At 46.6% G+C, this 27852-nt stretch overlaps 9 protein-coding genes and 1 pseudogene across 10 annotated transcripts; 3 read left to right on the forward strand and 7 right to left on the reverse strand.

The window, feature by feature from the left end:
- Positions 1–280: 280 nt before the first annotated feature.
- TRV_01449 (uncharacterized protein) lies at positions 281–3553 on the reverse strand (the record flags this gene model as incomplete). Its single annotated transcript, XM_003024337.1, has 5 exons — positions 281–862; positions 924–2116; positions 2173–2244; positions 2299–3126; positions 3220–3553. The coding sequence occupies 5 exons, from the start codon at positions 3551–3553 to the stop codon at positions 281–283; spliced, it is 3009 nt and encodes a 1002-aa protein (XP_003024383.1).
- A 373-nt stretch (positions 3554–3926) lies between these two features.
- Positions 3927–4030, reverse strand: TRV_01450 (annotated as a pseudogene). The gene has a single exon. The product of its transcript is annotated as a tRNA-OTHER (tRNA).
- A 106-nt stretch (positions 4031–4136) lies between these two features.
- TRV_01451 (uncharacterized protein) lies at positions 4137–5375 on the reverse strand (the record flags this gene model as incomplete). The annotated part of the gene is made up of 1 exon (XM_003024338.1): positions 4137–5375. The coding sequence occupies one exon, from the start codon at positions 5373–5375 to the stop codon at positions 4137–4139; it is 1239 nt and encodes a 412-aa protein (XP_003024384.1).
- A 1566-nt stretch (positions 5376–6941) lies between these two features.
- TRV_01452 (uncharacterized protein) lies at positions 6942–8045 on the reverse strand (the record flags this gene model as incomplete). The annotated part of the gene is made up of 4 exons (XM_003024339.1): positions 6942–7265; positions 7332–7603; positions 7746–7814; positions 7877–8045. The coding sequence occupies 4 exons, from the start codon at positions 8043–8045 to the stop codon at positions 6942–6944; spliced, it is 834 nt and encodes a 277-aa protein (XP_003024385.1).
- A 289-nt stretch (positions 8046–8334) lies between these two features.
- Positions 8335–9320, forward strand: TRV_01453 (uncharacterized protein; the record flags this gene model as incomplete). Its single annotated transcript, XM_003024340.1, has 2 exons — positions 8335–8386; positions 8431–9320. 2 exons carry the CDS (start codon positions 8335–8337, stop codon positions 9318–9320), a joined length of 942 nt encoding a protein of 313 aa, XP_003024386.1.
- Positions 9321–10673: 1353 nt separating this feature from the next.
- On the forward strand, positions 10674–17179 carry TRV_01454 (SNF2 family helicase, putative; the record flags this gene model as incomplete). The annotated part of the gene is made up of 8 exons (XM_003024341.1): positions 10674–10693; positions 10735–10958; positions 11011–11155; positions 11211–15295; positions 15347–15447; positions 15495–16058; positions 16118–16791; positions 16849–17179. The coding sequence occupies 8 exons, from the start codon at positions 10674–10676 to the stop codon at positions 17177–17179; spliced, it is 6144 nt and encodes a 2047-aa protein (XP_003024387.1).
- A 429-nt stretch (positions 17180–17608) lies between these two features.
- Positions 17609–18867, reverse strand: TRV_01455 (uncharacterized protein; the record flags this gene model as incomplete). Its single annotated transcript, XM_003024342.1, has 3 exons — positions 17609–17995; positions 18065–18355; positions 18409–18867. The coding sequence occupies 3 exons, from the start codon at positions 18865–18867 to the stop codon at positions 17609–17611; spliced, it is 1137 nt and encodes a 378-aa protein (XP_003024388.1).
- A 133-nt stretch (positions 18868–19000) lies between these two features.
- On the reverse strand, positions 19001–21408 carry TRV_01456 (uncharacterized protein; the record flags this gene model as incomplete). The annotated part of the gene is made up of 2 exons (XM_003024343.1): positions 19001–21211; positions 21289–21408. The coding sequence occupies 2 exons, from the start codon at positions 21406–21408 to the stop codon at positions 19001–19003; spliced, it is 2331 nt and encodes a 776-aa protein (XP_003024389.1).
- A 1244-nt stretch (positions 21409–22652) lies between these two features.
- Positions 22653–23990, forward strand: TRV_01457 (uncharacterized protein; the record flags this gene model as incomplete). Its single annotated transcript, XM_003024344.1, has 1 exon — positions 22653–23990. One exon carries the CDS (start codon positions 22653–22655, stop codon positions 23988–23990), a length of 1338 nt encoding a protein of 445 aa, XP_003024390.1.
- Positions 23991–24202: 212 nt separating this feature from the next.
- Positions 24203–27677, reverse strand: TRV_01458 (DUF814 domain protein, putative; the record flags this gene model as incomplete). The annotated part of the gene is made up of 3 exons (XM_003024345.1): positions 24203–25811; positions 25875–27457; positions 27645–27677. The coding sequence occupies 3 exons, from the start codon at positions 27675–27677 to the stop codon at positions 24203–24205; spliced, it is 3225 nt and encodes a 1074-aa protein (XP_003024391.1).
- Between the last annotated feature and the right edge of the window lie 175 nt (positions 27678–27852).

A 27852-nucleotide genomic window follows, 5' to 3' on the forward strand; every position in this document is an offset into this window, starting at 1 on the left:
CGCAAAAGAAGTTTCTGCGATAAGCGGGTCAGGTGATGTCCACCAATCGGCATAAGGCTTGTGGTCACGTGCAAACAAGGTTGCCGCCCGACGGGCACGGGCCATAGTTTATCCGAGGTTAACTTGACGTCAATCATGATTAGTAAGCACTCATGCGCGTGTACAGGGCGTCTACAGAGTATATACAGAATAGTACTAAAAGACTCTAAAAGAGAGATGTCGGTTGTTGCTGGGATATGGAAGGGTGCAACATAGTAAAAGATATCGTCTACGCTATGGTCTAGATAGTCCCCAAGACACGGCGGATGGTCCGCCTGGCACCCTCGCCAACAACATTGACCAGGCCTTCGGTCTCAAGCGACTTAACAGCCTCCATAAACTCAGCCCCTTCGACAGGGACGGTGCCTTCGTTCAGCTTCCTCAGCACATCAGCCCATCGAGCCCCTGTACCGCGTCCGCCAAGCTCGTCCACTATTGCCAGGATGGCCTTTTTCATGTCATCTCGCAATCTTCGCTCTCGTGCAGTTGTGCCTTCTGTCAGTAGGCTCATATCAATTAGGCCTGTGCGAGCATCTGTAGCAGCTTGCTTCAGGGCAGATCGGATAAGTCTGACTGCTTCTTCGACATCGTCGGCCGTTACTTCTTCAGAGAGCCTCATTCTTGCATGAGCCTCGGAGAGACGGATCATAGACTCCAGTTGGCGTGTAGTAGCAGTGATACGGCGTTCCGCTGCTCGGATGTCATCTCCTAGCTTACGCATAGCAACATATGCATCTGTAAGCGCCGCGCCTGCAGCGGGGGTGAGCTTGGGCGAAATGCGTGTCTTTGCATAAGTGATGTAACTGGTAAGGAATTCAATGGGCTAGCGACTAAATTAGCACACGTTTCACGTATTATTTGGACGGGGAAGGGTCGAATCTTACCAATATCTCCTCAGACGAGCCTGTCTCAGGCGCATCTTCTAGGTACATCCCTACCATATGTTTTGCCAAGCGACGATCGTTCTGCTCGTCCACGCGGTCGAGGACAAGGTACACCAAGTCGAATCGGGAAAGAAGAGTGGGGGGTAAGTCGATATTCTGGGGTACAGAGAGATTGGGGTTGTATTTGCTTCCAATTGGATTGGCTGAGGCAAGAATACTAGTTCTTGCGTTCAAGGTGGTGATAATGCCAGCCTTTGCAATGGACACTGTCTGTTGTTCCATGACTTCATGGAGAACTGATCGGGTAGCGTCGTTCATCTTATCGAATTCATCGATACAACAAACTCCCCCATCGGACAGGACCAGTGCACCAGACTCTAACACCAGCTGTTTGGATTCCGGATCTCGAGTCACATAGGCTGTTAAACCGACTGCAGACGAACCCTTGCCGCTGGTATATATGCCTCGAGGTGCAATCTTATGCACATACTTAAGCAGCTGTGACTTCGATGTTGAAGGGTCTCCACAGAGCAGAACATTAATATCTCCTCGGTATCTGGGGTTTCCGCCCTTTTCGAAAGTCTTGTTTGTCCCTCCAAAAAGCTGTAAGAGGATGCCCTTCTTAACATCTTCCATCTCGTAAATGCTGGGGGCCAACGACCGAGCCAGCAATTCATAAACGTCTGGCCGAGCTGCAGTTTGCTTGATTTTCTCTTCTTCTTCCTGTGAAATCTTCCGCACTTGGTCGACTTCCCGGGAAAGATTTTCTGAGAGTTCCTGCTCCACTGTTGACGCATCAATTCCAAGCTTCTTCTTGTCCATCTTTTGAACATGCAAAACATCAACATAAGTCTTGAAAAGCGCTTTTGTGCTTCGCTGTCGCGGGTTAACTCGAACTGGGTTGGATCGGAAGATACCAGTGACCTCTATTCGATCACCAGCCCTACACATGTCCACCAATTCATCATATGCACAGAGTGATACTGAATGAGGCGTTTGGCCATCTGGGATCGAGTCTGGTGTTTCTTGGAGACGTATGATTTGTTTGTCGGCAAATATGCAGCGGTTATGGATTAACTGCATTGAGTTCTGTGCATCACAAAGCTGTCGTGGGCAGCGCGTAGGTTCGGCAATTTTTCCCCGATCGATGTTAACTCTGACACAGTGGAAACATACATCGCATCGGAAAAATGCTGCAAAGTTTGTTAATATTAGGAGTTTACGGTAAAATGGATAGAATAATATATACCTTCTTTCATATCCGGTATGACGGGAGTTGCTCGAATGACAAGGCCCTTTACACTTATAAGGCGGTCCAGGTCTATTGATGGTCAGATATAGGAGTAACATCTGTAGGGAAAAAGCTGGAACATACCACCCGGATCCAAATCTCTCATGTTTATAGACTTATCCAAGCCAAACGGAAAGACCTTGTATGTTCTGCTTTCAATATCTGCCAGAATACTAGACAAATCCTGTTGAGCAGGGGCGTTTCCATTTCCATCGGCGTCTGAGCTAGGAAATGCAGGAATAGAGCTAGCATCTCTCGCAGCTGCCGCTGGTCTTCGCTGATTTCTTTGCCGTGCACGCTCTATCTCTTCCCCAGCTAACCCAACCATGACATCCTTGATGCATTGATCCATCATTGGGATTATTTCCTGAGGGTAAGATTGAACTTGATGCCATAGTTTGGTGGTGGGCGGAAAGGCCTTGAGATTTCGGAGGTCAAGGTTGAGGCCAGTGATACCAAGCTGTCGCATTTCGTTCAGCATCCTGACATATTCCTTCTCATCGGCCGAAGAGCCTAGTGCACGGATTTCAGATTCAGTGGCACCGTCGTAGATCATACGGTGTTTCCTAGCAAAGTTGTAAAGGAAGTTTCTGAATGATGACATAGTATCTGAGACGGCTATATTTGTACCCCATATTACTCGTGTGGAATTCCCTCCTAGAATTTCTGCCTCCGATGTGTCGGGGTTGAGATTGGAGAATGTAGCATCAGACAGCGGCTCACGGTTGCGGACTGGCAGACCGCTTTCGTCAACAAACAGTGTCCTGCGCCCGGAACCGGTGGTAGAGAACGTATCTGAATGGATATCGCCTCTTCGTGTAGTAATGCCATTGGGGTTAGAAGAACGGATAAATAAGCCACTGCTACTGGTGGGTATATCATTCCGTCGGGCTTGACTGTTTCCTGGTCGTCCTGGACTGGAACTCGACATGTACCTTATAGGCGAAGAGTCTATGCAGGAATTAGTACAGCTATACAACACTTCACATAGTCGGCAGGACAAACCTTCAACTAATGGGCGAGTAGGCCGTGGAGTAGTGTCACGATCGCCTAGAGGAGAAGACGGCATCGGGGAGCTTCGGTCTGGCGCGGCATTGGCTGCAGGCCCGGCCCCGGCTGGAGACGACTGGAAGAAAATAGGCGATGAAGAAGGGATCCCATTGTCAGCTACTCTCCGGTTGCGAGGCGTCGTGGTCTGGTCTGAATTGTCCTGAGTCTGGCGAGAAGGGGCGGGGCTGGAGATAACCACCTGCGGTTGCGCAGTGCCCCTGGACGGAGTAGAGTTAGCAGACGACCGCGAGGGACGTCCACGACGACGAGACGACGAAGGAGTAGACATGATCAATTACGATAACAGTAAAGGACGTTCAACATGAAGTCATTCCGGTCGTGACGATGTGGTTGGTGCTTTCGCTGGCGAAGAAAGCCGGGCGGTTCAAAAGATTTTGTTTGATGCGAAATCGTCGCGTTTCTTCTTTGGGACGCGAAGCGCGTTAAGTGGTTTTATTAGGTAAGCGCGCGCCAACAAGCGCACACACGCAAAAAAAATGACCTCCAGACGATGAAAAGTGTCTGGAAAAAAAAACGATCAGAATAAAAAATTCTTCTAATGGAAATAATAGAAGCCCATAGCTAGAAAATATTAGCAAGATAAAACAGAGAAAAAAAAAATATACATTAAAATGAAAAACAAAAGGAAAAAAAAAAAAGGAAGCCCAACGCGGGGCTCGAACCCGCAGCCTTGTGATGGCCAACCGTTATAAACTTGCTATAAGAGTATAAGAGTCACACGCTCTACCGATTGAGCTAGCCGGGCTGACTTGATGTGAGGAAAGGCGCCTACTTCCTGTTCACCAGAAGAGCAGGGTAGGAGCCCTAAAAGACGCTGGAGGAAGCAACCTTCGATGGCTATAAACAACGATTTAATCAGAGTATCTACACAAGGGCAGTCTGTAGTTATCGACGACCCAGTACTTCCTCCTGACGCCCTCCCACTCGCCCTCCAGTGAGGGCACTGCAATGTCCGTCCAGTCGATATCAAATCCAGCCTCCATCAGGTCCATCTCCACCACCTTCTGGTACACATCATAGCTGATCTGCCTGTCAGCTCCCATGCCGTTGAAGAAACTCCATCGCCCCTCCGGCTCGAGCAATGCTATCACATGCTCTGAAGCAAAGTCGCGGAAGTCCGAGTACGACTCAGCAAAGGTATCATAGTAGATGGCGTCAAACATCACTCCCTCAGCAGCGAGTTTGGGTAGGATGTCTTGCCACCTGCCTTCGTGTACTGTCACCCCCTCCTTTTCATGCCATCCCTTGCTCTTCATATCTGCTACCACAGCTGGATGTGCCTCAATGATATGGTGGGCACTTGGTTGCAGAGTCTGAAGAATTCCGTCAACGATTCCCATGCCGTGTCCGACATTCAACACTCTAAGTCCTGGCGTAGGGAGTAAGGCTTTGGCTGACTTCTCCATTATACCGGTTTCCCACGCCATCATCACTCCGTTCTTATCTCCATCTAGCAGCCTATTCTCCTGGAATGTCAATCCAGAATTCAGGTAATGCTCATTACTGACACTTGGATCTTGGACAACCGCTTCTCCAGCCGTCGCATCAGCAGCCTCAGCCGGCTTTTCACCTTCAGCTGCATCATCCTCCGCCTCTTTCTCTTCTGTAGTCTCAGTTTCTTCATCCTCGTCTTCTAGCTGCTCGTACCCCTCCAACCGGTTCAATAACAGCTCTGCGCGCACGCCAGCATCAACCATTAGCTGGTACAACTCCGTAAGCCCGAGCCTTCTGGCCATACACCCGGGGGTTTCGTCATTGGCATCCAGATCGTTCCATATAGCTCCTTCCAGAAGCAAAAATTTCACGGTCTTCACCCCGCCTTCTATCGTCTCCTGTTCACTTGTCGTATGCTCGCCTGTATCGCCATTTGTGACATTGGTCTTTTCAGGTTCACATGCTGCTATAGCTGCATGCAAAGGCGTATATCCCGTCTCTGGGTCTTTTGCGTTGGCGGGGTTCTCGTCCTTTTCATTGCTGCGGATAAGCTCGCGCAGTTTTGCAACATCGTGCTGTGATGCGGCCAGCAGTATCTCCTGGGTATCAAGATCGACATCAATAGAGCCAATGGCTGCATCACTTGGGTCTTCCATTTTCGAGAGCCAATATTACCAATTAGTATTATGGTAGAGGTTGATGCTTGTGTAGATTTTTTCGTTGTTGAATTAAAAATTTGGGTTATATTTCCACCACTCGGCGATCGAGCGAAAAAAGTGTTCAGCGTCCAAATAGTCAACTTTATTTCAACCTCACATATAAACAACTATTTGCTAGCTGTAAATAGTTTGTCTTATCTACGATTCTGATCTCATTATATGCTGGTAGTCTGAGGTTAAACTTCATACTTAAGCTACTTCACTGAAACACCTGAATATACTAAGAAACCCATATCAATACCCCCACCCCAAAAGCCCCCTTACTCGCTGCTCGGACAGCACAAGTATAACAAGGACCTCCGGCCTTCCTTATAATTGTATTTTTTCCCTCTCTCTGCACATTATGCTCTAGCAAGCACCCCGGCATCTCCGGTACCCGTGGCATTAATAACCATTATATCAATGGTATCTTCTTCAGACGGCGTGCTCGAGTCTCTCCCAATCTTGTTACATTATAAAAATGCTGTCGCGGGAACCGATGCAGTTCTCTAAAGTGGACTTTATGTTGCTCTCTGTGGGGTCCTGGTCTGCGTGCCGGTGGCGAGACCACGTCTGAAATTTCTTCTTATCGTGGATTGCCCAAGCTGCCTTTTTAATCGATGCACGAATCTGGCGTTCATTCACAGTGAACCGAAGATTTGATACACTCTAAAAAGGACTCAAAAGGGGGCCCAGGTTTGTTCGGCGAGACTAGGCTCAGCGTATCGCCATGTTCCTCTAGCACTGTTGCAGCCCATATCTATCCTGGAGTCGAGATCCGCATTTTTTTACCGCAATCGATCACATCAAAAATTTTAACCCTTGTTTTCATATGATTGCTATTTATTCCAAGGACAAGCCCAGCTGCTTCCACCATCTTGTAAGGACAACAGACCTGCTGAGGCTGCTGCGGGTATAAACAGGATAAGCAGAGGTGGCACTTCCGTCCAAACAACAACGCAGCTAGAGATATTTGGAGTACTGGTCATCTTTCCGTATTTATATCTCCTGGACCGCTGTAACATGGGTATAACTTTTCAGCGCGTGATTTGGTGCAAGGCTGGGGATATATTTGGTGGGACACGAGTATTATTTTGACACCTCTTATAAATATCCCATTGGCTAATTGTCGCTGACTGCAGTAAGGGTATCATCCAGTTTTCCTTTGCAGTGAAAGTGGTCAAGTGGCCCAATATTCAAAAAACCCCGGCATGAGGTTGAAAGGTTTTGGTAGTTGGCTTATGAAAAGGAGTGTAACGTTAAGCCCGCACCTAATCTACTTCTCTCATAAGGTAAATGATTACAAAAGCAAACAGGATTGTCTGCCTCAAGACATATCTGTCGTATTCATGCAGCTGTATTACAGGAGATTGAGGAGATTTTGAACATGTAGTAGAGTAGAATAAAGTGGTACAGGTATTTATACACAAGCTTAAAACGAAACCAAACTTCCTCCCTTACCTCTGATGAACGCCGCAGACCAGCTATGCAGAGGCTTCAGGAGACTGTGCCATGCCCAAGAACTTAATCAGACGAATCACCGTGAGCTGTAACATTCAGGCCCAGACCTTCAGAATCAAGGTACATCTTGTTCTTTCCACCAGCTTCCTGAAGGATGTGGGCGATATTTCTGGCGTTCTCGATCTTTCGTAGTTCAACATAACTCTTGCTCTTCTTGATGGCGTCTCCGATAAGCTGGGCAGATCGAGCCTCACCCTGTGCTCTGACAACAGTGGCCTGTTTCTCCTGGCGAGCCTTGTCAACAATGAAGGCGGCTCTCTGGGCCTCCTGTTGGGCAACTTGTTTGGCTTCAACGGCGGCAGTGAACTCGGGAGAGAAGGCAAGATGCTTTAAAAACAGTTAGATTAATCCAGTCAGAGAAAAAAAAAAAATATGAAATGAGGTAAACCATACCGTTAGAGAAACGTCATCAAGCATTATATTGAAGCGTGCCGCACGTCTGGCCAAATTTTCTCGTACAAGACGAGCAACGCTCTCTCGCTGTGTGATAAGCTGACTAGCGTTGAATTGGGCCACCACACTCTTCAAAACCTCGTTAACAATGGATGGAAGAACTCTCTCGTCAAAGTCAGTTCCGAGGGTACGGTAAATCTGTGGAAGAGCCTCGACTCGCGGTCGTGATAGCACACGGCAGGTTATATTGACCATCTGCAGATCCTTGGTGCCTGTAAGAGACGCAACATTGCGCGGTTTCGCTCGGACATCGTAAATTATAGGAGTCTCAAACCATGGGATTTGAAAATGTGTTCCTTATGGCATATTAGCATGGATATATTGTATATTGAAGCGCCATGAGAGCTTGCTTACCTTCATTGTATATCTCTTTCTTCACACCACCTATTCTTGTGTATTTGATTGCTCGGTGACCACCGTCGACTGCACCACATGTCGCAATCAGCCCGTATTCGACAAAATACCTCTCAATCGGCGGAACATACCGTTAAACAGAGAATTTGAGAGCACGTAACCCCCAAGTCCCAGCGCAATCAAGGCTCCGATACCACCAATGGCTTTTCCGCCAGGCGGTCCGCCAGCGCCGAACCCTCTCCTTCCCTGCTGCTGGATAGCGGTCTGCAGCTTCTGCCAGGTCTCGCGGGGGTCTGCCATGGTGTTCTGATATAAAAGCGAGAAAGACCAAAGGCGTTGCTGGTTTTCCTTTCAGTCCGTCCTTCTTGTATCTGCTTCTGCTGCTGCTTTCAGAGTCTGGAGAAAGTGAAGAAGTTTAGCAAGGACGCGCGCTAGTCCCGATCGGGGAAGCTTGGACAGACGACCAGAAGTCGAACTTCTTGCGCGACGCAAGCAAAAAACAACCATCGACAAGACAACGCGGCGGGACTCCAGGAAACGGCTGCTCCTCGGACTCTGTTGGTTTGGCGCACTGTAGAAAGACGAGAAGATGGCTCCAGAACGGTCAGGAAAGAGCGTGTTCCTCGGGAATATCCCGTACAGTGAGTATTTGGCCTCGCTCCCTCGATTTCTCTTTAGCTTCCAGCATCTCGCGCTGACGGGTTTGATATCTTAGATCTTACGGAGGAACAGGTGAAGGATATACTCAGTTCTGCAGGGACGGTGACAAAATTCCGGCTTATGATAAACCCGGAGACGGGGAAGCCCAAGGGATATGGTTTTGCAGATTTCGCCGATGCTGATGCCGCCGCTTCTGCAATTCGCAACTTGAACGATTACGAAGTTATGGGACGGAAAATTCGAGTTGACTGGCCTCACAACAATGAAAAGGACTCAGTTCCTCCGGACTATTCGCAGCAAGCCCAGCCAGGCGTGTCGAGCAGCGCCGGGCAAGATGGGCAGAGCTCACAAGCCCCTCTGTTACCAGCCCTGCCCCCCGGTGCCGATTTGCCTCCAAACCTGACATGTCCCAACGCCATATCACAGACCTTATCCTCCCTCCCGGCTCCTCAACTACTGGATGTTCTATCGCAAATGAAATCGCTAGTCATGGCAGACCCCGCTCGGGCCACTGAACTCCTAAGACAAGCCCCTCAGCTTGCATATGCTATATTTCAAGCACTCCTTCTCATGAATCTAGTTGACTACAACACGCTAGGCTCGGTTGTAGATCAGGCATCCCAAGCTCAAGCAGCTCAGCAAGCACCACCCCAGATGCAGCAGAAGTACCAGCCATACCCCCCAGCTCCAGGCCAGGTTGCAACACCTCCTCTACATGCCACCCCTTTCGCTCCTCCACCACAGGCTGCACCTCAGCAACAGGCACCTCCACCGGTAGCACAAGTCCCTGGTCAAGAAGAGCTACTGCAGCAAGTGTTGAACATGCCGCAAGCGGCAATCGACGCTCTTCCGCCAACAGAACGCAATCAAATCATGGTATTAAGACAGCAACTGCTTCAAGGAGGAATGAGGTAGCCTACTACTTGCATGTTTTCTTTGATTGTTGAACTTAAAAGAATCTGGACGGCATAAAATGGTTAAGTATGCTTCCTTGTTATACATGTATAACTACACCAGCTATGACTCGATTTCTTTGGCGCAACGGTGGAATGGGCGGTTTTATACTCTGGCATTGTCATGATGGTGTTCTTGGAGTGATATTCAAAGGTTGAAAGCTAGATTATCATAATGCTACCTAGGGTGCCTTTTGTGCATCTACTTTGATCACTATCACTATCCAAACTCTGTCTATTTCTTCCCTTATATTATATTCATTACTCCAGTTTCAATAAAATGAACTATCTCTTCTGTTAATTTAGCTCTCTTTCTCCCTACTTAATTACTATAGCCTTTGGCCATGTCTATCTCTAGGCATAACTAGCTATGTTCACGTGACTGTTATTTAAGATTTGATATCAAAAAACAACTTCAGAGTGCTTTAGAAATTTATAAACAGAATAATTAACACAGCTAGTTAAGATACTATTATTTATATTACCACTCTATTTGATAATACTAGCGATACTTTATCTTTTTACCGTTTTTCCATCCAATAAGGTTTGATTGGATTTGACTAACTAGAGACTTTATGTCTATCTTATATAGCATTCCTGCAACCCAACGGAGCTCTATAGATGACTATTGGTATCAAACTCATCAACATTTATACAATACTATATAGAATAATACTTTTTTGGTATAGTCAAGAAGGTCTAGCTCCTCCTTGACCTCTATACCAAGATTCTGAAGATCCAGGATGATTATATATCTCCATTTCCATATAAAGGCCCGAAAGTCAAACATATCAACAATGATATTGTTATATATCCAAAGAATAGATTACAAACTGAAAACTGCCTATATACAATCTTTTAATACTAAATACCCCTAATAACAATATTGGCAGCAGTGAAATACTCTTAGTGTATTTCCATGGAGATCTCCGCTAGGTTGCTATGAGCCTACATTACAGCATATGCTGTGCGCCGCATTATCTCGGTCTTCACATTGCTTTTCTTTTACTCTGAATCACATATCCATCTTGTTCATATCACGCCTAAACCAATTTGCTACAACTCGAACTTTTGGGTGTTTACGCGCTGTGTCTCGGATTGACTATATTTCAAGGCCTTACTCTTTCTATTAGCGTGGATATAGCAAAGGGACGCAGTTCTCCAAGAGAGACAGACGCGTCTAACTCGATATCTTCTGTGTCAAATAGCAGTATACCTTCGCCCCGAACCTCTGATACGGATATTGAATCCCTTCTTGACACGTCGATTGATTTTCCTTCGCGAGAGAAATGTCTGGAAAGCCCTCCTAGTGTCCATGAAGCTGTCTCGGAAGAGGTAAGGTCTCTACTGGTATCAGTGCCTCCCGAAATACTTAGAGGGAAGTATACTATTTTGCCTGGTGAACGACCAAAGCCCGGGCTCGATAGATCTCTTCCTCCGATATGCAAGATTGAAGATATTTTTGAAGACCTCACTGCCCAGGCTCTGAAGAATGGCTTCGATTCTTTCCTCAAACATATTGGCTCTCGAGAACTACGCGTTGCGACCATGTGTTCTGGCACCGAGTCACCTCTCTTGGCCCTGGAAATGATACAAAGCAGTATGTTCAATCCGTTTCATCATGGTTCATTGGCTTACTATCCGAATTATAGGTCTTCGACAGATTACTGGAAAAACATTCCGCCTCCACCATCTATTTAGTGCAGAGATAGATGCATTTAAACAGTCCTACATACAAAGGAATTTTTCTCCAGAAATTATTTTTAGAGATGTCAATGAACTCGTGGCAGAAGAAGCGTATATACTTACCCTATTGCAAAAGTGCTTGAATAGATATTGACATTCTGAATAGGACTACTGCATTTGGATCGGTAAAAAAGGTCCCTACAGATCCTGACCTTCTTGTAGTTGGCTTCTCCTGTGTTGATTTTTCTGCTCTCAACTTTTACCGAAAAACACTCGAGGAGATGGGAGAGTCCGGCCACACCTTCTATGGAGTCATTCGATATATGCAAAGATGCCGTCCAGCATTGGTTGTCCTGGAGAATGTTTGCTCTGCCCCCTGGGAGCAAATCAAAACCATATTGCAAGAAATCAATTACAATGGTTATCATATGAAAATTGATTCTAAAAACTATTACCTTCCACAGACTCGGGAAAGAGGATATATGATTTGCATTGATCAGAGAAGGTTGGTGACAGAACCGGTGGGGGAGGCAAAGTCAAAGAAGTTATCCGCTTTTGCACAGTTGATGAAGAAATTGGAGAGACCCGCAAGCTCCCCAGTAACCCAATTTCTCTTATCCCAGGACGATATCCGCCTCCAAGATGCAGTTAACGATATTTCTGCCAATTCAAACAAGGACCGTCAAGCAGTTGATTGGACAAGGTACAAAGCCCGTCATCTTGGATATAGAATGAGAGAAGGTCTCGGAGATAAGAGGCCTTTGACCAAATGGCAAGAAAATGGTACATGTCAAATGCCAGACTTCTATTGGCATGGATGGAGCAGAACCCAGACAGAGCGAGTTTGGGACACCCTTGATGTCAACTTCCTAAGGACTATTGCACGGGGATACGATATTAACTCTAAATCCCGCGTCATTGACCTCTCTCAGGGACTTGATAGAGAGCTGGACCAGAGGGCTTCCGGTGTTGCCGGGTGCCTAACACCCCGGGGGCAGCATTTCATTACTTCTAGGGGTGGCCCTCTTTTGAGAATCGAAGCTCTCGCCTTGCAGGGAATTCCAATCGACAGACTTTTGATTGGTAACGATGGCCAGCGTGATTTGCATGACTTGGCAGGAAATGCAATGACCTCAACTGTAGTGGGAGCTGCTATCATCACTGCATTAACTCTTGGGTATCAAGCATTGCCTCTTCCCACCACTCCTTGTGACCATGACGATTCTGAGCTCATTTTTCAGCAACGTTCAATTGCACCAAACCACACAATGGTGCCACTGTTGGCGAACATTGCAGACGATAATGGCATCCTAACAGGGGAACTGTACCAGCTTAGCCTCAGAACCGCACGTCTTTGCTACTGTGACGGCCATACAGGGACAAGGTCGGATATTATTTTGACCTGTGTCGCTTGTGGCCATACAGCATGCTCGAAATGTGGTAAAAATCCCCCTCATTGCTACATACCGGTAGAAACGGATGAGCTGAAGCTGCGTCTGCCACCAATAGAGTTTGAGACACAGGTCAAAACCCGACTGCCCATGTGCCTCCAAATCAGTGGCTTGAGTGTCGATATGTTCCAGGACCTACGAGAGTCAGATATGCCACCAGATGTTAATGATGCTTGGGATACGTTCATAAACTCAATTAAGCATTCTCTCAGCGATGTTCTTAAATTCCAGGGGGTAATGAGACAGAGTGGCTGGACAATCACTTACGAAGGCACAAATTCGTTCCTCAAGCTTACTTGCACTTCAATCGGACTACAATGGCTGCTCTATGTTATACCCAGTAAATCTGAACCAAGCAACTCGCCTCTTCGACAAATGCTGAGCCGTCCCATTGCCAAAATGACACCAAGAGGCAGCAGCTTGTTTGATGGGACATGGCTAATTGGATCACCGATTAGCTCACAATTTGACCTTCTGGTTGCAGGTGGTGGTGATCTGGTTGATTCTTTGCCAGCCCGATCCGGCTTGCAACATCCAAGCTTTAGAAACTTGAAAACATGGTCTATTCTTCATATTGATGCAAAGACTGAAGAAATGAGAAATTTGGAGATAGACATCCGTGGCGCTTATGAACTGCTGCCTGACTGTGGTGCCGCAAGCGGAAGCTTGCGGAAGCGGCTAAATTCCCCAGGCAGCCCTGTTTATTTATTCTTGGATCCAACAGAAATTGGACCTCATCAGTTGGATTCTTGGGTTTTCTCACTTGAGCATGAGCGGCTTGGTTTTGGACAAGCACGCAATACAATAGCTGAAGTTAGGCCAAATTGGAGCCCATTGTATCTCAGCCATGGTCAAGATATTGTTCCATGTTGGTACCGAAAATGGAGGGAATCTGCGAGTGTTGCGTTGAGTGTCTACCGAATATCGCCACCTCCACAATTTTCCATTCCAGGTCCTTCAGAAGTTCTTGCGTCATGCAGCTGCACCTGTGATGGTTCTTATTCCACTATAATTCAATGCTCAGTTCCAGCTGGCTTGTCAGATTTAGAAATTGTCCCTGGAATGGTGAAGAAGGAGAATTTATTGGAATCTGCTTCCATGCTCAAAAAATTTGGATGGGTATTGCAGAGGGCAATTGGTATTACGCAATTTGAGGACTGGGAAACAGTTCAAATATCCTTTCCTGATTTCAAACTGGACTGTTCAACGTGTGCTCCTGAGAAACCTCGTCTAGCTTGGGCCCTCGATGAAAAAGATCGTGTATATGCATATGAGAACCCAGAAGATGCTGCTTCCTTCGAGAGAAGCATAAAGAGCCGCCCAGCGCCGTTCTTGGGATTTACAACTCTTGATGAAAGCTCGATTCTTCACCTTCAGATTTGCCTGAATGTGTTAAGCCTTCTCCACAGGGCAGCCGGTAACCTGGGTGTTAAAGACAATGTAACTTTGCAATGGCGCTTGTGTATAGACACAACAGGGTTCATCCCCCGTCGACTACTCAAGCTTTTGGAAAAGAATAACAAATTGGATGCACCTCACACTCAGCCTCCAAATTTTAGACGACATTATTTACGGCCAGAACAACTACGTTCACTTCAATGGATGTGCAATCAAGAGAGCGATCATGCCCCAGTGTTTGTGGAAGAGGAAGTGGTTGAGGCTCTTTTACCAATCATTAACTGGAGGGCGGAAGGCAAAGCATCAACAGAGAAGATGGTCCTCGGGGGAATCCTTGGAGACGAGGTTGGATATGGAAAAACCGCAATATCACTTGGGCTTATTGACGTACAATACGAAAAAGATGGTGCTACTGTTCCAGCGTCTGTCAATGGCCGTATTCCGATCAAGGCAACTATGATTTTGGTTCCTAGCCACCTCTTTGACCAATGGAAGAGAGAAATACATAAATTTTTAGGGAATACCTATAGGATTTTGGAAGTCAAGACGAACTTCTCGCATGGTTCTACTACCATCCGTGATTTCGAGGAAGCCGACATTGTCTTGGTATCTACATCGGTTTTGAAAGGAACTGCATACTATACTATGATGGAGTGTTTTGCTGCTGCTCCCGAGCTACCCAAAGGAGAAGGCCGAATATTTGTTGAATGGCTTCATGATGCCCTTGGTTCATTATCCGAACAAGTAGATCGACTTCTTACTTCCGGCGCCCTCTCAGTCTTGAAATACATCGAAGATAGAAAAGAGGGGCTTCGGCAAGGGAACGGCCTATCTAAGTACAAGCCTTCGAGGCGATTGAAAGGGCAAAAATTTCAAGAACATCTTCAGAAGATGCGTCAAGCTGCCGGTATCACTGACCATGAAACAACAGTGAAGGATACGGCAGATGGAAATGTCGATTCTATTGATTCAGCTGTTGAACTAGGAAAACGAAAGCGAGAAGCCTCCCCAGTTGGTCAAGTTATGGAGATACAACAGGAGCCCAAAAAACCAAAAAAGGCTGCACAAACCCGCAAGGATGGGGGAAATATTTCTGTTGAAATATTCCATCTCTGCCAGTCAAGTACTGACTGGAGAAAAGTCCGTTCTCCCCTGCTACATATGTTTGAGTTTAACAGAGTCATTATCGATGAATTCACATATTCAAAAGACAGAAACTATGCAGCTGCCCTAGCTATCTCATCGAGGAAGAAGTGGATTCTGTCCGGAACTCCCCCGCTAAACAATTTTGCTGATGTTAAGTCTTTTTCTCCCTTCCTCGGTATTAACTTAGGTATCGATGAAGATGACGGCCGGAAAGTCGAGAACGAGAGATTGCGGACTATTCAACGCGAGAGAACAGGTGTGACAACTGTATCATAGGCTCTCAATTATAGATTGCTAATGTGAACAGAGGTGGAACAATTCCAGCCTTTAGTTACCCGACGGAGTACTGTCTGGCATGAGAGGAGACATCAGATCGCTCAGGGGTTCTTGGACCAGTTTATGAGAAAAGTGAGTCTCCTTTATTTAACAATATGAGTATATGCTGACTTGAGCAGAACATACCCGATATAGATGATATTCCCTGGACCGAGCATATAATTGGCGTGTCCCTATCAGCAGCTGAGCGTGCAGTCTACCTTGAGCTCTTCATGCAGTTAATGTCACAGAACCTGAGGTTGAGAAAACATGGACGCGGGCTATACGACTCCGAAGAGATAGCCCGTCTAGATGAAATCATTGGAAATAGCAGTAGCCCGGAAGAGGCATTGTGCAAGCGCTGCTCACTGTTTGTCTACAATGACCCTCTTTCTTCCTCTGACTCTGCATCACCGGAGGAAACAAATGAGATGAAACTGGTGGATGACAACCCTCTCATCCATACTAGGCGCAAACAAATAAGCAGTCTTGCGGCAGACATTATGTCCAGAGTAAGAAGGGGTCTTTGGCTCCGTGGCCAGCTAGACGAAGGCACAACGCATTTTGATAGGTTGTTGGAAAGTATCGAGCAGGATAGGTTTGGGGATTTACTGGTTACTGCTGGTATCAAAATGCTTTTAAAAAGAGCCAAAGCAATATCTGATTCTAACGATGGCAGCATGTTCTACCTTGCGACACTTGAAGTAAGTAAAGCCTTCAATTTGAAGCCATCCATAACGTTTCTCGGTGCTAACTTCTCTAGAAAAAGAAGAACCCAGACGACCCGAGACCTGAATTCCCAAAGAACCAAACGGAGCTGATCAGTGATCTTAATTACTGTACAGACAGCTTGCGTCGGCTAGTTTATGAAACAATAGCTCATACTCGGGCCTTACGGCTATATCATGCTGTACAATGCTTCCAAGATCCTCCTCCAAGCTCAAAGTTCATTTGCTATAGCTGCAGTTCAGAGAGGGAAGATCCTCGGTCACTCTCTATTTTAGGAGAATGCGGTCATAGTGCATGCGAATCATGTATTGAGCGTTGCCAGCTTCATGAAAGATGCTTACTAGAGGGATGCAGCGGAACGGTCCATGAATATCGGATCATCAAGTGGACTGACTTGTGCCACCCCGAGTGGCATACACAAACAGACAAGTTGGCAAAATATGGCAGCTCAAAATTCACAGCAGTTATCGAGTTGCTTGAAGATACAGAGAAAGTCCCTGCGGATGATCAAGTTTTGCTCTTCATTCAATTCCCTGAGTTGATGGATGCAGCATCAAAGGCACTGGAGGCTGCAAGCATACCGCACACCGTTATTCAACCTGGAGACCGCACTCCAACCAGTAAAATTTCTGAATTTCAGAATGGCAAGGAGTCAGTCAAAAGCAAAGTTTTGATATTGAATCTTGGAGATGTTACTGCATCAGGGCTGTAAGTAGTCCCAATGTCATTGAGATATAAACACATAGCTAATTAGTGGTACTTTAGGAACCTACAAAATGCAAATCACATCATATTTTTTGGCCCCTTGGTTGCCCGATCACAGTATGACTATGACTCCGGGATGGCCCAAGCAATTGGACGCTCACGACGATATGGTCAACTCAAACATGTTCATATTTACCATGTTCTGGCCCTGAGAAGAGTGGAAGTAAATATTTTTGAGCAGCGCAGGAAGCAGTATCTTGCAAAAAGGGGGGATCGGTTTATTACAGTCCAGAAGAGCGAGATCGAAGAAACAGACAAGATCGATTGGAAAGGGTTTCCGTTGGAAGGGTCAAACGCAGAGAGCTATCAGGATGATTTTGACGATAAGTAGAGAATTGCCGATTCTATGTCTTTGTATGTGTTCCATGCTATAGAAGCCCATATTCTGATACCTCTTGTCTTGAGTCACAATCGAGCCATGTTATACGTTTACTTTTTACTCTACATAATCCGTGTGACGGCCTTTTCTTTGTGAAAGACATATTATATTGTCCAACATCTGTTATGAAAACATATTGGTAGCACATGAATTTAGATAATCTTGTCAATTAAGTCCCCGTCTATTTAAGGGCCCACTGCAAGTCGAAGGCAAAGTATATGACTGCATAACTGACCGGTACAAGATACTGTACAAAAAATTGAAAAGAGTAGAAAAGCAGCATGAGAAGCAGAATCGCCTACTTTCATCTAGGAAGATTCGGCCCCCATAATGCTCATCATGGTGTAATAAAAACACTCCTGGTCCGCACCTCATCCCAATTTACAATTCCCCGTCTTTTCTCAAGGTCTCATTTCCCCACAGTGGCTCCGTCAAGCTTGTCAACCCAGCGCTGTTTTCACAAGTATGTCTGCCACTCAAGGGTCCTGGTGGTGGAACCTTTACGCTGGGCTGTGTTCCATTCTCAGCAGCAACGGCACTAGCTTTGAGAGCATCAAGTAGCTGGATAGTGGATTCGGGTGTGAGATCCTCGTAGTAGTCGTCGTTGATCTGAACCATTGGCGCATTCACGCAAGCCCCGAGACATTCGACTTCGAGAACGGTGAAGATGCCATCTGGGGTTGTTGCACCGTGCGATGATACGCCGAGATGCTCCGTTATGGCCTTGACGATCTTGTCACTTCCACAGCCGCCGAGCTGGCATGGTGTCTACGCACGCATCAGTGTTAGAAGAGGAGAACGTCAAATAATGTCTATACAAGGGAATGGAAGACGTACGGTAGTACATATCTGAACAAAGTACTTTCCGACTGGCTCACGGTTGTACATGGTATAAAAGGTAGCAACCTCGTATACTCGCATGGGTGGCATCTCCAGCATGCGTGCAACCTCGTTCATCACGCTGATGCTGGTATATCCGTGCTGCCGCTGTCCAAGGTCCAATAGAGGCATGACGGCAGCCTTCTTATACTGGGGAGGATAGCGCTTAAGGATCTCGTCGATGACGGTAAGGTTTTCCTGGGAGAACTTGAAAGGAATGGTTGGGTTATTGGTAGGAGTGTTTCGGTGCTAAATCCCCGGAATCCAGACATCAGTATCCATTGAACTTCGTCATTGCGCACACTTTCCCAGTCGAGTGGGCTGAAGAAATTCGGATCGCAAATCAGGCACTTACGACGTGGAGAACATCGCTCATGAGGGGCGATGCGGTTGTGAATGTTCGACATTGCCGCGAAGAGAACTGTGGGAGAGACTGGCGGCCGGCCTGCCGGAGGGTGAAGGGGAGTATTTTGGAAGCCATCCCAGCAGACAAAGATCAAGACAACTCTCAGAAGGCCGCTGGACGGTGCAGACGCAGACAATGGCTCTCCTCGCTGCTGTTCTGTGCTCGAAGACGATGCTTGCGGTCGACGTTGAAGTTGGTGATGGACGATGTCGAAGAAACATGGGCGTCGCTTTTTGTCCCAGCCAATCAGCGTGCGTAGAATTGAAATCCAGCAACATCTCCATTTTTTTTTTTTTTTTTTGCTGTTGCGAAGAATCAAGAAAAACATGAGAAATCCGCCATATTCGGCGACCATGCGGTTTACAGAGGGAACTCAGCAGAAAGGATCGGTTTGATTGAAGATACTAAGTATTTAACTACCTAAAAATACTGGTTGATAAAGAGATTCGTTATTCATCGCAGGCCCATGGACAGACGTGATGATTTAACTAGAGGCCGACGACTTCCAGGCCGCTTGGGATCTTTGCCTCATACTCAAGGACGAGTCTGATATCGACCGTCTTCTGCAGAGTGATCACCCACTTAACCTCGCCGTCTTTGTTAATGTGGACGGTGCCTTTACCCCAGTCCTTAGCCCTCTTGGGGTCGATGGAAACATCAGCTCCGATCTTTGCAGAATCTCCCTTGTCAAGCCCCTTTGGCTCAATCAGGCGGACTCGGATCCGCTCATCTTCGCTGACGGGGATTTGATCCAGGACGACCAGGGATACCGGCGAAGACTTGGTGTTGTTGATTCGGCAGACACGTGTGAAAATGGCACAGTCTTCCTTATTGAAGTAGCCCGTTGTTGCGCGTCTGACCTTGGGCTTGGAGTATATCACTTGGATCGCCGGGTCAACTCCAAGGTTGAGGTTGAATGGCACTCCAGGGTTGCAGTTTGGAATAGTAGCCTTGCCCAAGAAAGCATCATCGACAGTTAGACCAGCCTTCCCTCGAAGGAGAGGTGTGGTCGACGTATTCGTCACTCTCGCCTTTAGGAAAGCCGCTGGCTTCAACTTTGGAATGATCACATGCGAAAAAGTCATGGAGGAGAGCTCAATTTCCGCAATTATATGCCGTCTGACGTGAGAGGATGGCTGCAGGGTACGTGATCCAGGCACGTTATATGTGGTGGTCAGTCCATAGTCGTGACGAGACGACTGCCTGAATGCAAGAACATTGGATGATCCCTGGATGGTTGATGCATCGTCATCTACCTGATCATCATCGTCGTCAAAATCTTCGTCTTCATCATTATTAGCTCCACCAGGATGGGATGCTGCCGCATTCCCAAAACCGAAAGCAGAGGTGCGTTGGTCGTTGTTAGCTGAACCACCGAAAAGTTGATAACGCGGTGCACTATGTGCGTGGACTTGTTGCATCATCTGCTGTCCTTGCGCCTGGTGTACTGTCAGCGATTGTCGTTCAGTTTCGTTGGCTCCAAAAGGTACCGCGGAACCGAATAGCCCGCGTGCCACGGGTGGAGGTGCCGCGGGCAGCGGTTGTGTGGAAGAGTTCGTGGGCCAGGGAGGAGGATAGCCTACCGGCGCATTGTCATTCATAGACTTTAACTTTCTATGTTGTTTTGCTTCGACGCCTTCTGCACTGGCTCTCAGCGCTCCAGTCCAGTTGCTCATCTTTTTAGAGGGCATTGTGTCTGTTGCAACTTCTAACTCCATTACTTCATGTTTCCTGAGCGCCACATTCCATGGTAACAGAGTAGGGATATGTTCATCGACTCCTGAGAAGGTCGTCTGAGATGTGGAGAGAATAACGTTAGTATCTTTCCAGGTCTCACAACTCCTGTTGTAGTATTCGGCCCGATAGACCAAGCTGCCAGATGAGGTTGGCGTGCTTAGCATCAGGTCATATCGTGGAGTCCATCGAGCAACCGAAGTAACGTATGTCAACGATAGAGTTATGTCATCGTTGATATCAGGCTTCTTGACGGAGGAGGCTGAGTGTCTTCTGTCCTCAGGCAGAGTCCCGTCGCCATGCCCTTCAATATGAACAGTAACACGGCCGGTATAGATATTCCAGAAGGTCGAGATATCAGCTCGGGCCTCTCGCTTTTTCTTCTCTTTCAATTCCTTCTCTTTCAACTTGGCCTTCCTCTCCTTACGCGATGGCTTTGCAGCGCGGTCTTTCTCCGCCTCGAATCTTTCCTCCAGCCGCTCTTTCTTCCGCTCTAATTTCTCTTTCTTTTCATTGAACTCGGCAATCTGCACCTCCGCTTTCTCATAAGTCTCACGCAAGTCGGCTCGTTTTTTCTGGTAGACGTCGATATATTCTGCCACTTGGGCGGCTTCAAGATCCTTTGCATGCATGCTCCTACCATAGGAATCAAGAAATGCTAGGGACTGAGTCGATGATACCTTGTCGTTATCAAGATAAGCAAGTTTGGCAGATATTTCCTTGATCTCAGCTATGACTGAGTCCAGCTCTGACCTGTCGACACCAAAGGTATCATCTGGGTCTTCTGAGTCAATTTCTTCTCCTGTGCTGTCATCATCAGGATAAAGATCATCGAGATCCTCGTCACGAACAACGACCGAGGTCTGGATATCAGTGATAGTGGCAGGCCCATGGCCAGTAACTCGAAGCGAGTCAAAGTCGACTCTATTATCAAAACCAGAAATGATGATCTTGTTAGGGCCAGCCTATTATCCATTATTAGTAACGCATCGGACGAGAGCATGAGGGATCCATCAGTTATTTACAAGGGGTATTGACTTACTTTAATCGGCACATCAGCTAATTCACGAACAATGGTAGCCCGCTCCGGAGCAAGCGTCACGGTCTTTGTGGGAGTGCCCTGAAGGGACAGCTCGACGGTGTTTACCTCGTATGACGACATGGCTATAAGCCCGTATGAGTTTACTGGGACTTGCAGGAGAGTAAATAGCAACCGTTTCTGTGTTTGATGCGCTTCAATACTTGATGTGTGCCGATACAGCTGCTGGAGCAGGCAGAAATGGGAAGAATAGGAAGAGGAAGATGATGAAGAAGAAGAGTGTAGGAGCTGAGATGCAGCAGAAGGCGCTCGCTTATATACTTACCCCCAGTGGCTGATGCGGCTCAACACTGCTGCCTTGAGGTTTAGATACGGACTCCACCAATAATCGGCTTCACATGGGGAACACTCTTCACCGAGTTCATGGAATGAATTTCCAGCGTCACACTACAACGTATAGAGCATCTCAACTAGATTTATTTATTTCTCTATTAATTAGTTATTCTGTTATTTTTTATTTTTATTTTTATTATTTTTTGCCCGAATTTATTGTTTATTTTTTACATTTTTTATACTGTTTAAACTTTCAAAATTGAGTTTACTCACGATGACATAATTACTGGTATGACGTAATCAACTTTACCTTCACGTGACGGGGTTCTCAGGCAGCAAAGCCCATCTGGTACATTTTTGAAACAGGGCTAGTCTGTATGAGCTAATAGTTCATCGTATATTTTGATCAACCCTATAGCGCTCAGCTAGCAGTATATCATTTTAATTATTTGGCACGCTTTCTACCATATCCTTGTTACTCCTGTTTGCTCGTAGGTGTTATGCCAGGATGCCTATGACGTAATTATTACATAATAGAGATCATCAGTCACGTGATAGATATCAAACCTTAACTGCCTCGCGAAATCGATAAGAAAAAAAATATCGAGATGAGCCTGAAGGTCACAACCGCTACGAACTCCTTTTGTTAGATACTCCTCTTTATCTCCTCTCTATATCCGGTTAAATGGTACATGACCTTGACTTTTTTTTATGATATAATTATTAAATACACATTTCCAATATTCGAATTTGCTCAACACATCAAATATTTTGCATAATCTACACGATAAACTGTGACTCAGCCCGCAGATTATTATTGAAAGCTCCTCCAACATATACCCATATTCTCCAAATTATTCAAGGATCGATTTAACTTGACTTTTAAACATTACAGGGGGTTTCTGGTCGCGGTCACGGCTAAATCCACTGTTTTTCGTGCTCTTTGCTCTTTTTTAGAGCGCTGCAAGGGGCCTGCAGTCAGGTTACAGAGCACCGCTACCAGCCCATTGCCGCTGGGTGATAATATAGTAACCATGCCCGAAAAGATAGACCACCAGATTGATAGAAAGGTTACTCGGATATTTCCCGTCCATAGTTTTTCAGAATGCTCGCCGTGTCAAGATATTCTTGAGAAATGGGCCGCACACGTGGACAAAGGCGGGCCAGAAGTAACAGCCCTTCTCGAGGCTGCTAAAGCAATACGGACTAGTGATATCCCTGTAGCCTTTCCGACTGAGACAGTTTATGGGCTGGGCGCAGACGCAACTCGCAGCGGAGCTGTTCAAGGAATATACAAAGCAAAACAGCGGCCCTCGGATAATCCGCTGATCGTCCATGTCAGCTCTAGGGATCAACTAGAAAGACTTCTCGTGGACCCTAAGCAATCAAATGGGGCTATCAAATGTCATTCTACGTCACCTATTCCAAAAATCTACGAACCATTAATTGAGAGATTTTGGCCGGGGCCTCTAAGCATTATACTCCCCAACCCATCCCATTTGCCTTTAGCTCCAGAAGTTACTGCAAACCTCCCGACTTTTGCTGCACGGATGCCTTCATCTCCTCTTGCACGACTACTTATTGCACTTGCTGATAGACCAGTGGCTGCACCGTCTGCAAATGCGTCTACAAAGCCTTCTCCAACTACTGCACAACACGTATTTACGGATCTCCAGGGACGGATAGAAATGATTTTAGACGGCGGGCCATGTGGAGTGGGCGTTGAAAGTACGGTAGTTGACGGACTCAGTTCACCTCCTGCTATTCTTCGACCTGGTGGAGTTGGAATTGACGAGCTACGAACTTGTCCGGGATGGGAGGATGTTCAAATCGGATATAAAGACGGGGCTCTACAAGGCAAAACTGCTCCTCGGGCACCTGGAATGAAATATAAACATTATTCCCCCAAAGCAAGAGTCGTTCTTTTCGAACCTGGCCAAAACCCCGCCTCTGTTATGAACAGAATAATTGCAGATATTAATAAACAGCCTGAGTGGGCAAATGAATCAGCTGCTATTGGTGTCGTCCGGACGAAGACCTGGAAGAAAGGTTTAGGAATCTCTCATGTATCGTTATCCAATGGTGAAAGCTGCGAAGCTACGACCCCCGCTATAGGTTCAATCCTCGATATACCTATTGAATGCGACTTAATTAATGCGTCTTCACACCGTATCAATATGCTTGATATTAATTTGGGGCAAGACACCTCATCAATTGCACGGGGTTTATTCTCTGCCCTTCGCAGCCTTGATGAGAGGAATGTACCTGTTATTTACGTTGAGGGAATATCAGACACCGAAGGGGATCTTGCAGCCGCTGTGATGAATCGCCTACGAAAAGCAGCAGAGGAAGAAGTTAAGGTGTCCCATTGAATAGAGGAGGTGGAAAATACACGGTTACAAAGGCACAGTGGGGAATTATAGGTTAAAAAGCAGTTAAAAATATTATTTGACCGGTTGGTTTGCATATTATGGGAATAGACGCAAAGAATATACTCCACGGCGTAATGATACTCGTTATTTAACCTTTTCTCAAAACCTATCTATATAATGCATATGCTAACATACGAAAATGCAAGGCCTGTCTATTTCTTTTTACCGCCTTTACCTGGCTTCTTCCCCTTGCCTTTCCCTTTGTTTTCCGTGTTCTTGGGTCCAACACTTGCACTCGAGCCGGCAGCACCAGCCACGGAAACTATAGTGAACCCGCCAACAGGCAACGTATTCATGACCTCAACATCCCTCCAGGCTTTGATGCAATCTAGCTCCATAGAAAGCAGCTCATTCGCATCTTCGGCTTTCTCATCAGTTTTCTCGCTCGTCTCCTTAGTTTCGTCGGGGTCGCCCGTACGTGCGGCTGGTTTCTTCCCACTGGATCTTGACTGTAAAACAGTTGCATCGTGAATCCATTTACCAAGGATATCTTTAACTGCTTTTCCCTTCTTGATCTTTCCAGGTTGCAATTTTGCGCGGTACTTGTACTGTCCCAGAGCTGCCCAAGGAGCGCACACGGGGATGGCGGCTTCGATCTCATCGCCGTCCACAGGAGTACCGACCAGAGCTGGGAGTATCGAGAAATCAAGCTTATGCTCTTCTCCAGAAGCATCCTCGACGGAGTTTCGTGTAAAAGCCTCTTGCTGGCGTTTTACAGCCTGCAAAGCGCGTTCATGTTGGGCTCTTCGTCGTTCTTTTTGTGCTTCACGTTCAGCTTCAATATCAGCCTTCGTTTTTGGTTTGGTGGTGGGAGTTGAGGGCCCAGCAGCGGATCCTGGTAAACGGAGCGCCAGTTTCCTATCTTCTTCATCTTGATCTTTGTATTTGGTAGCCAGCTTCTTTGCCTTTCCTCGCTTACCGCGGACTGGTGGTTTGGATTTCTGCGTCCCTGACGAGCTGATAACTAACGGTGTTGATGCTCGTGACTCCTGAGTGGCAGAAGGAGTAGCCAATCTAGATTCATCGTCAGACTCTCCAGAATCCTCGGTCTCCTCTGCATTCTTAGATGGACCTTCTACAGGCTGATTTTCTGCCTGTGAAGCCTCATCCTTGTCTGCTTCAGTAACTTGCGCTGCACTCGAATCCAAGGAGTCATCAACATGTATAGATTGCATCTGTTCTCCTAGGGGCGCAACCCTCTCATCACTTATATCCTTTTTGGCATCCTCGGACTCTACCTGGTGTTCATCCTCTTGCTCTAGAGGAACGTCCTCTTCTTGATCCGACTGGTTAGCTTCAGGCTGGTCCATATCGGCGGTGCTGGAAATCGGCTCCTCATTAGTTACACCACCCTCTGGCGCAGACAGTTGAGATTTTGTGTGGTTCTGAACACTCCGATTCGAAATTTGGAATAACACGGCAAATCCGAGTACTATCTGTCCAGGAGGAATGTGATTTTTCTCGCCTTTTATCATGAAATGACCGGCCTTGAGGATGTCACCCGTAGAAGTCATCTTCGACACTTGTGACGCATGAACCCACCATCCTCCCATGGCTGCCTTGGTATCCCAAGCCTTTGATGAAGCTACAGTGTATGCACTTGCCTGTGAGATTGTGTTCGGGGGTATGGGGTCATCGGGGGCATCGGGTTTATTCTTGACAATCAATGGAACGCCTCCATCCAAGTCGGTATGCACATATATATCTCCCTTTTTCATGTATCGTTGAAAAAGTATCTCATCTTGCTGATGGTCCCTCCCCCTATGATGTACATCAGTATAATGGTACCAGATAACTATTAGAAGATCATGTGTTTCTACTTACCCTATAACGAGATAGCCATCTGAGGAAATGAAAAAGAAAAACTTCTCAAACCACGTTGGGTTTCTGGTCCGGCGTAGGACCGGCTTTTCCTGCTTCAAAGCCATCTTAAGGTCTGCCTTAACCTTCCTCTCAGTGCTTTTGATGGCCTTTGTGGAAGCCTTCAGCGTCTTCTCTTCCTTCACAGCCGCAATTTTCTTCTCATCATAGTATTGTCGGGCATTGGCCCAAGGAGAAATTCCTAGGTCGATATCGATACTTAGCCGGGTATCTTTCTTCCCTTTCTTCTCCTTTAGGGGTTTCGCCGAGTGTTTCTTCTGGCTGGGCCTCTCATATTCATCGTCGCCATACCCATCATCATCATCATCCTCTTCTTCTTCCTCAGACTCGTCTTCCTCTTCTTCCTCGTCATCTTCAGTTCCCTCTTCATTCAATAACACAGTTATTGTATTTTCGTAGAGTTTAAGAGGCAGTTTGATAGACTGGGCAACAGGATTGCCCTTCCCCTGTTCCATCTCGATCAGCCTAGCAATCTCGACCCAGTCCATACCCTGTGCCACTAGACCATTGACAGCATTCATTGCTTCCTCTACCTGAGGTAAATTTGTCTCGATAGCACGAGCTTTTCGAACATGAAATTCTTGTTTTTCCTTCAGAGCATTAACCCTCTTCTCATGTTCTCGTTTAGTACTTTCCAGTTTCTTCCTTGCAGCATCTTCTTTCTCTGTCAAGCGAGATTCGAGTTTTCGAGCTTCTATTGAAGAGAAGTATCTATCGACGGCACTGTTGAAATTTTCAAAGCGAAGTATAGTTGTGTTTGGGGCTTCTTTCGACTGACTAGGTTCAAAGGGGTGGAAATCTCTAAATTCAGTCACAGGTGCCGTCTGTGTGCCACCCCCGACATCCGAAGCTGCGGGTGCAACGTTCTTCGCTATAATATAACCGGCCTGTTGGGTATCAGAGGACAATGCGGTATTGACTCGATCTGCCTCTTGAAGTACCTCCATGAGTTTCTGAACCAAATTATTGTCCGTCAATATTTGCGCTGGTTGAAGCTTTGAATCAAACCCGACTACATTGAAGGCATGGTCAAGGAGTGTAGGTGGGTATTCTGGGAATCCGAAGTATAAACTGCGCTTTAACGCCTTCGAGACGTTATCTTGTTCAAGGGCCGACTTGAGCCTTTCGATGGTCAACGGAGGTATGCCATTATAATTCAGCTTGCTCTCCAATCTGTATGTCATGCCGATTTTCACCTCCTCTATATCGCTTCCGGGGGCAACCTGACGCAGAAGGGCAACGATTCCATACTTTGCGTCTGTCAAGATAAGATTCCCTGCTGCGAAGAACTCGAGGTATAGCCGGAACAGGCCATCACTAATCTCAAACTCAATGATGCGGTCTGTTCCTATCTGGCGGACACCGGTGATTCGTCTAGTTTTGAGGAGTTTTCGGAGCCGGCTAACCAAATGAGAGGGCGCATCTGCGGTCGTGCGTGATGACTCCGTAAGGTGACAGTGGAACCCAGCGTTGATAATAAGCTGCTTTTTTATATCGGGGAGGGCGAGCTTGAAAAGGAATGTGCGCTAGTTACCCAGTATATTAGCAATCAGAGCTGAAAAAGGATTCCTCCAAGGCTTTGGGGTTTGAGCATACTCCGGAGATATCATAGATGTTTGCGATTCTCAGGCCAAGGATATTGGCGGAGAGCTCACGGCTTATGACCTACGAGTAGTTAGCATAGAAGATATAGGGGAATATAGTGGTGAGTACCTTTACATCCAAGGAAGAATATCTCTGCTTCATTGTTAATTATGTCTGCTCGTCGTAGTTTGCGCAAAGAAACGCCTTTGGTACCAATCGATGAGCAACCACATTGAACAAAATAAATATTAGTTAAAAGTGACGTAGGCGGGGCTGACAAAGCACACGACCAAGTTGATACCGAATGAAGAGGATCCTAGCAAGAATTCACCATATA

This window comes from Trichophyton verrucosum (genome assembly GCF_000151505.1).
Source record: "Trichophyton verrucosum HKI 0517 chromosome Unknown contig00117_1.f1.exp, whole genome shotgun sequence".
Classification (NCBI taxonomy): Eukaryota; Fungi; Ascomycota; class Eurotiomycetes; order Onygenales; family Arthrodermataceae; genus Trichophyton; species Trichophyton verrucosum.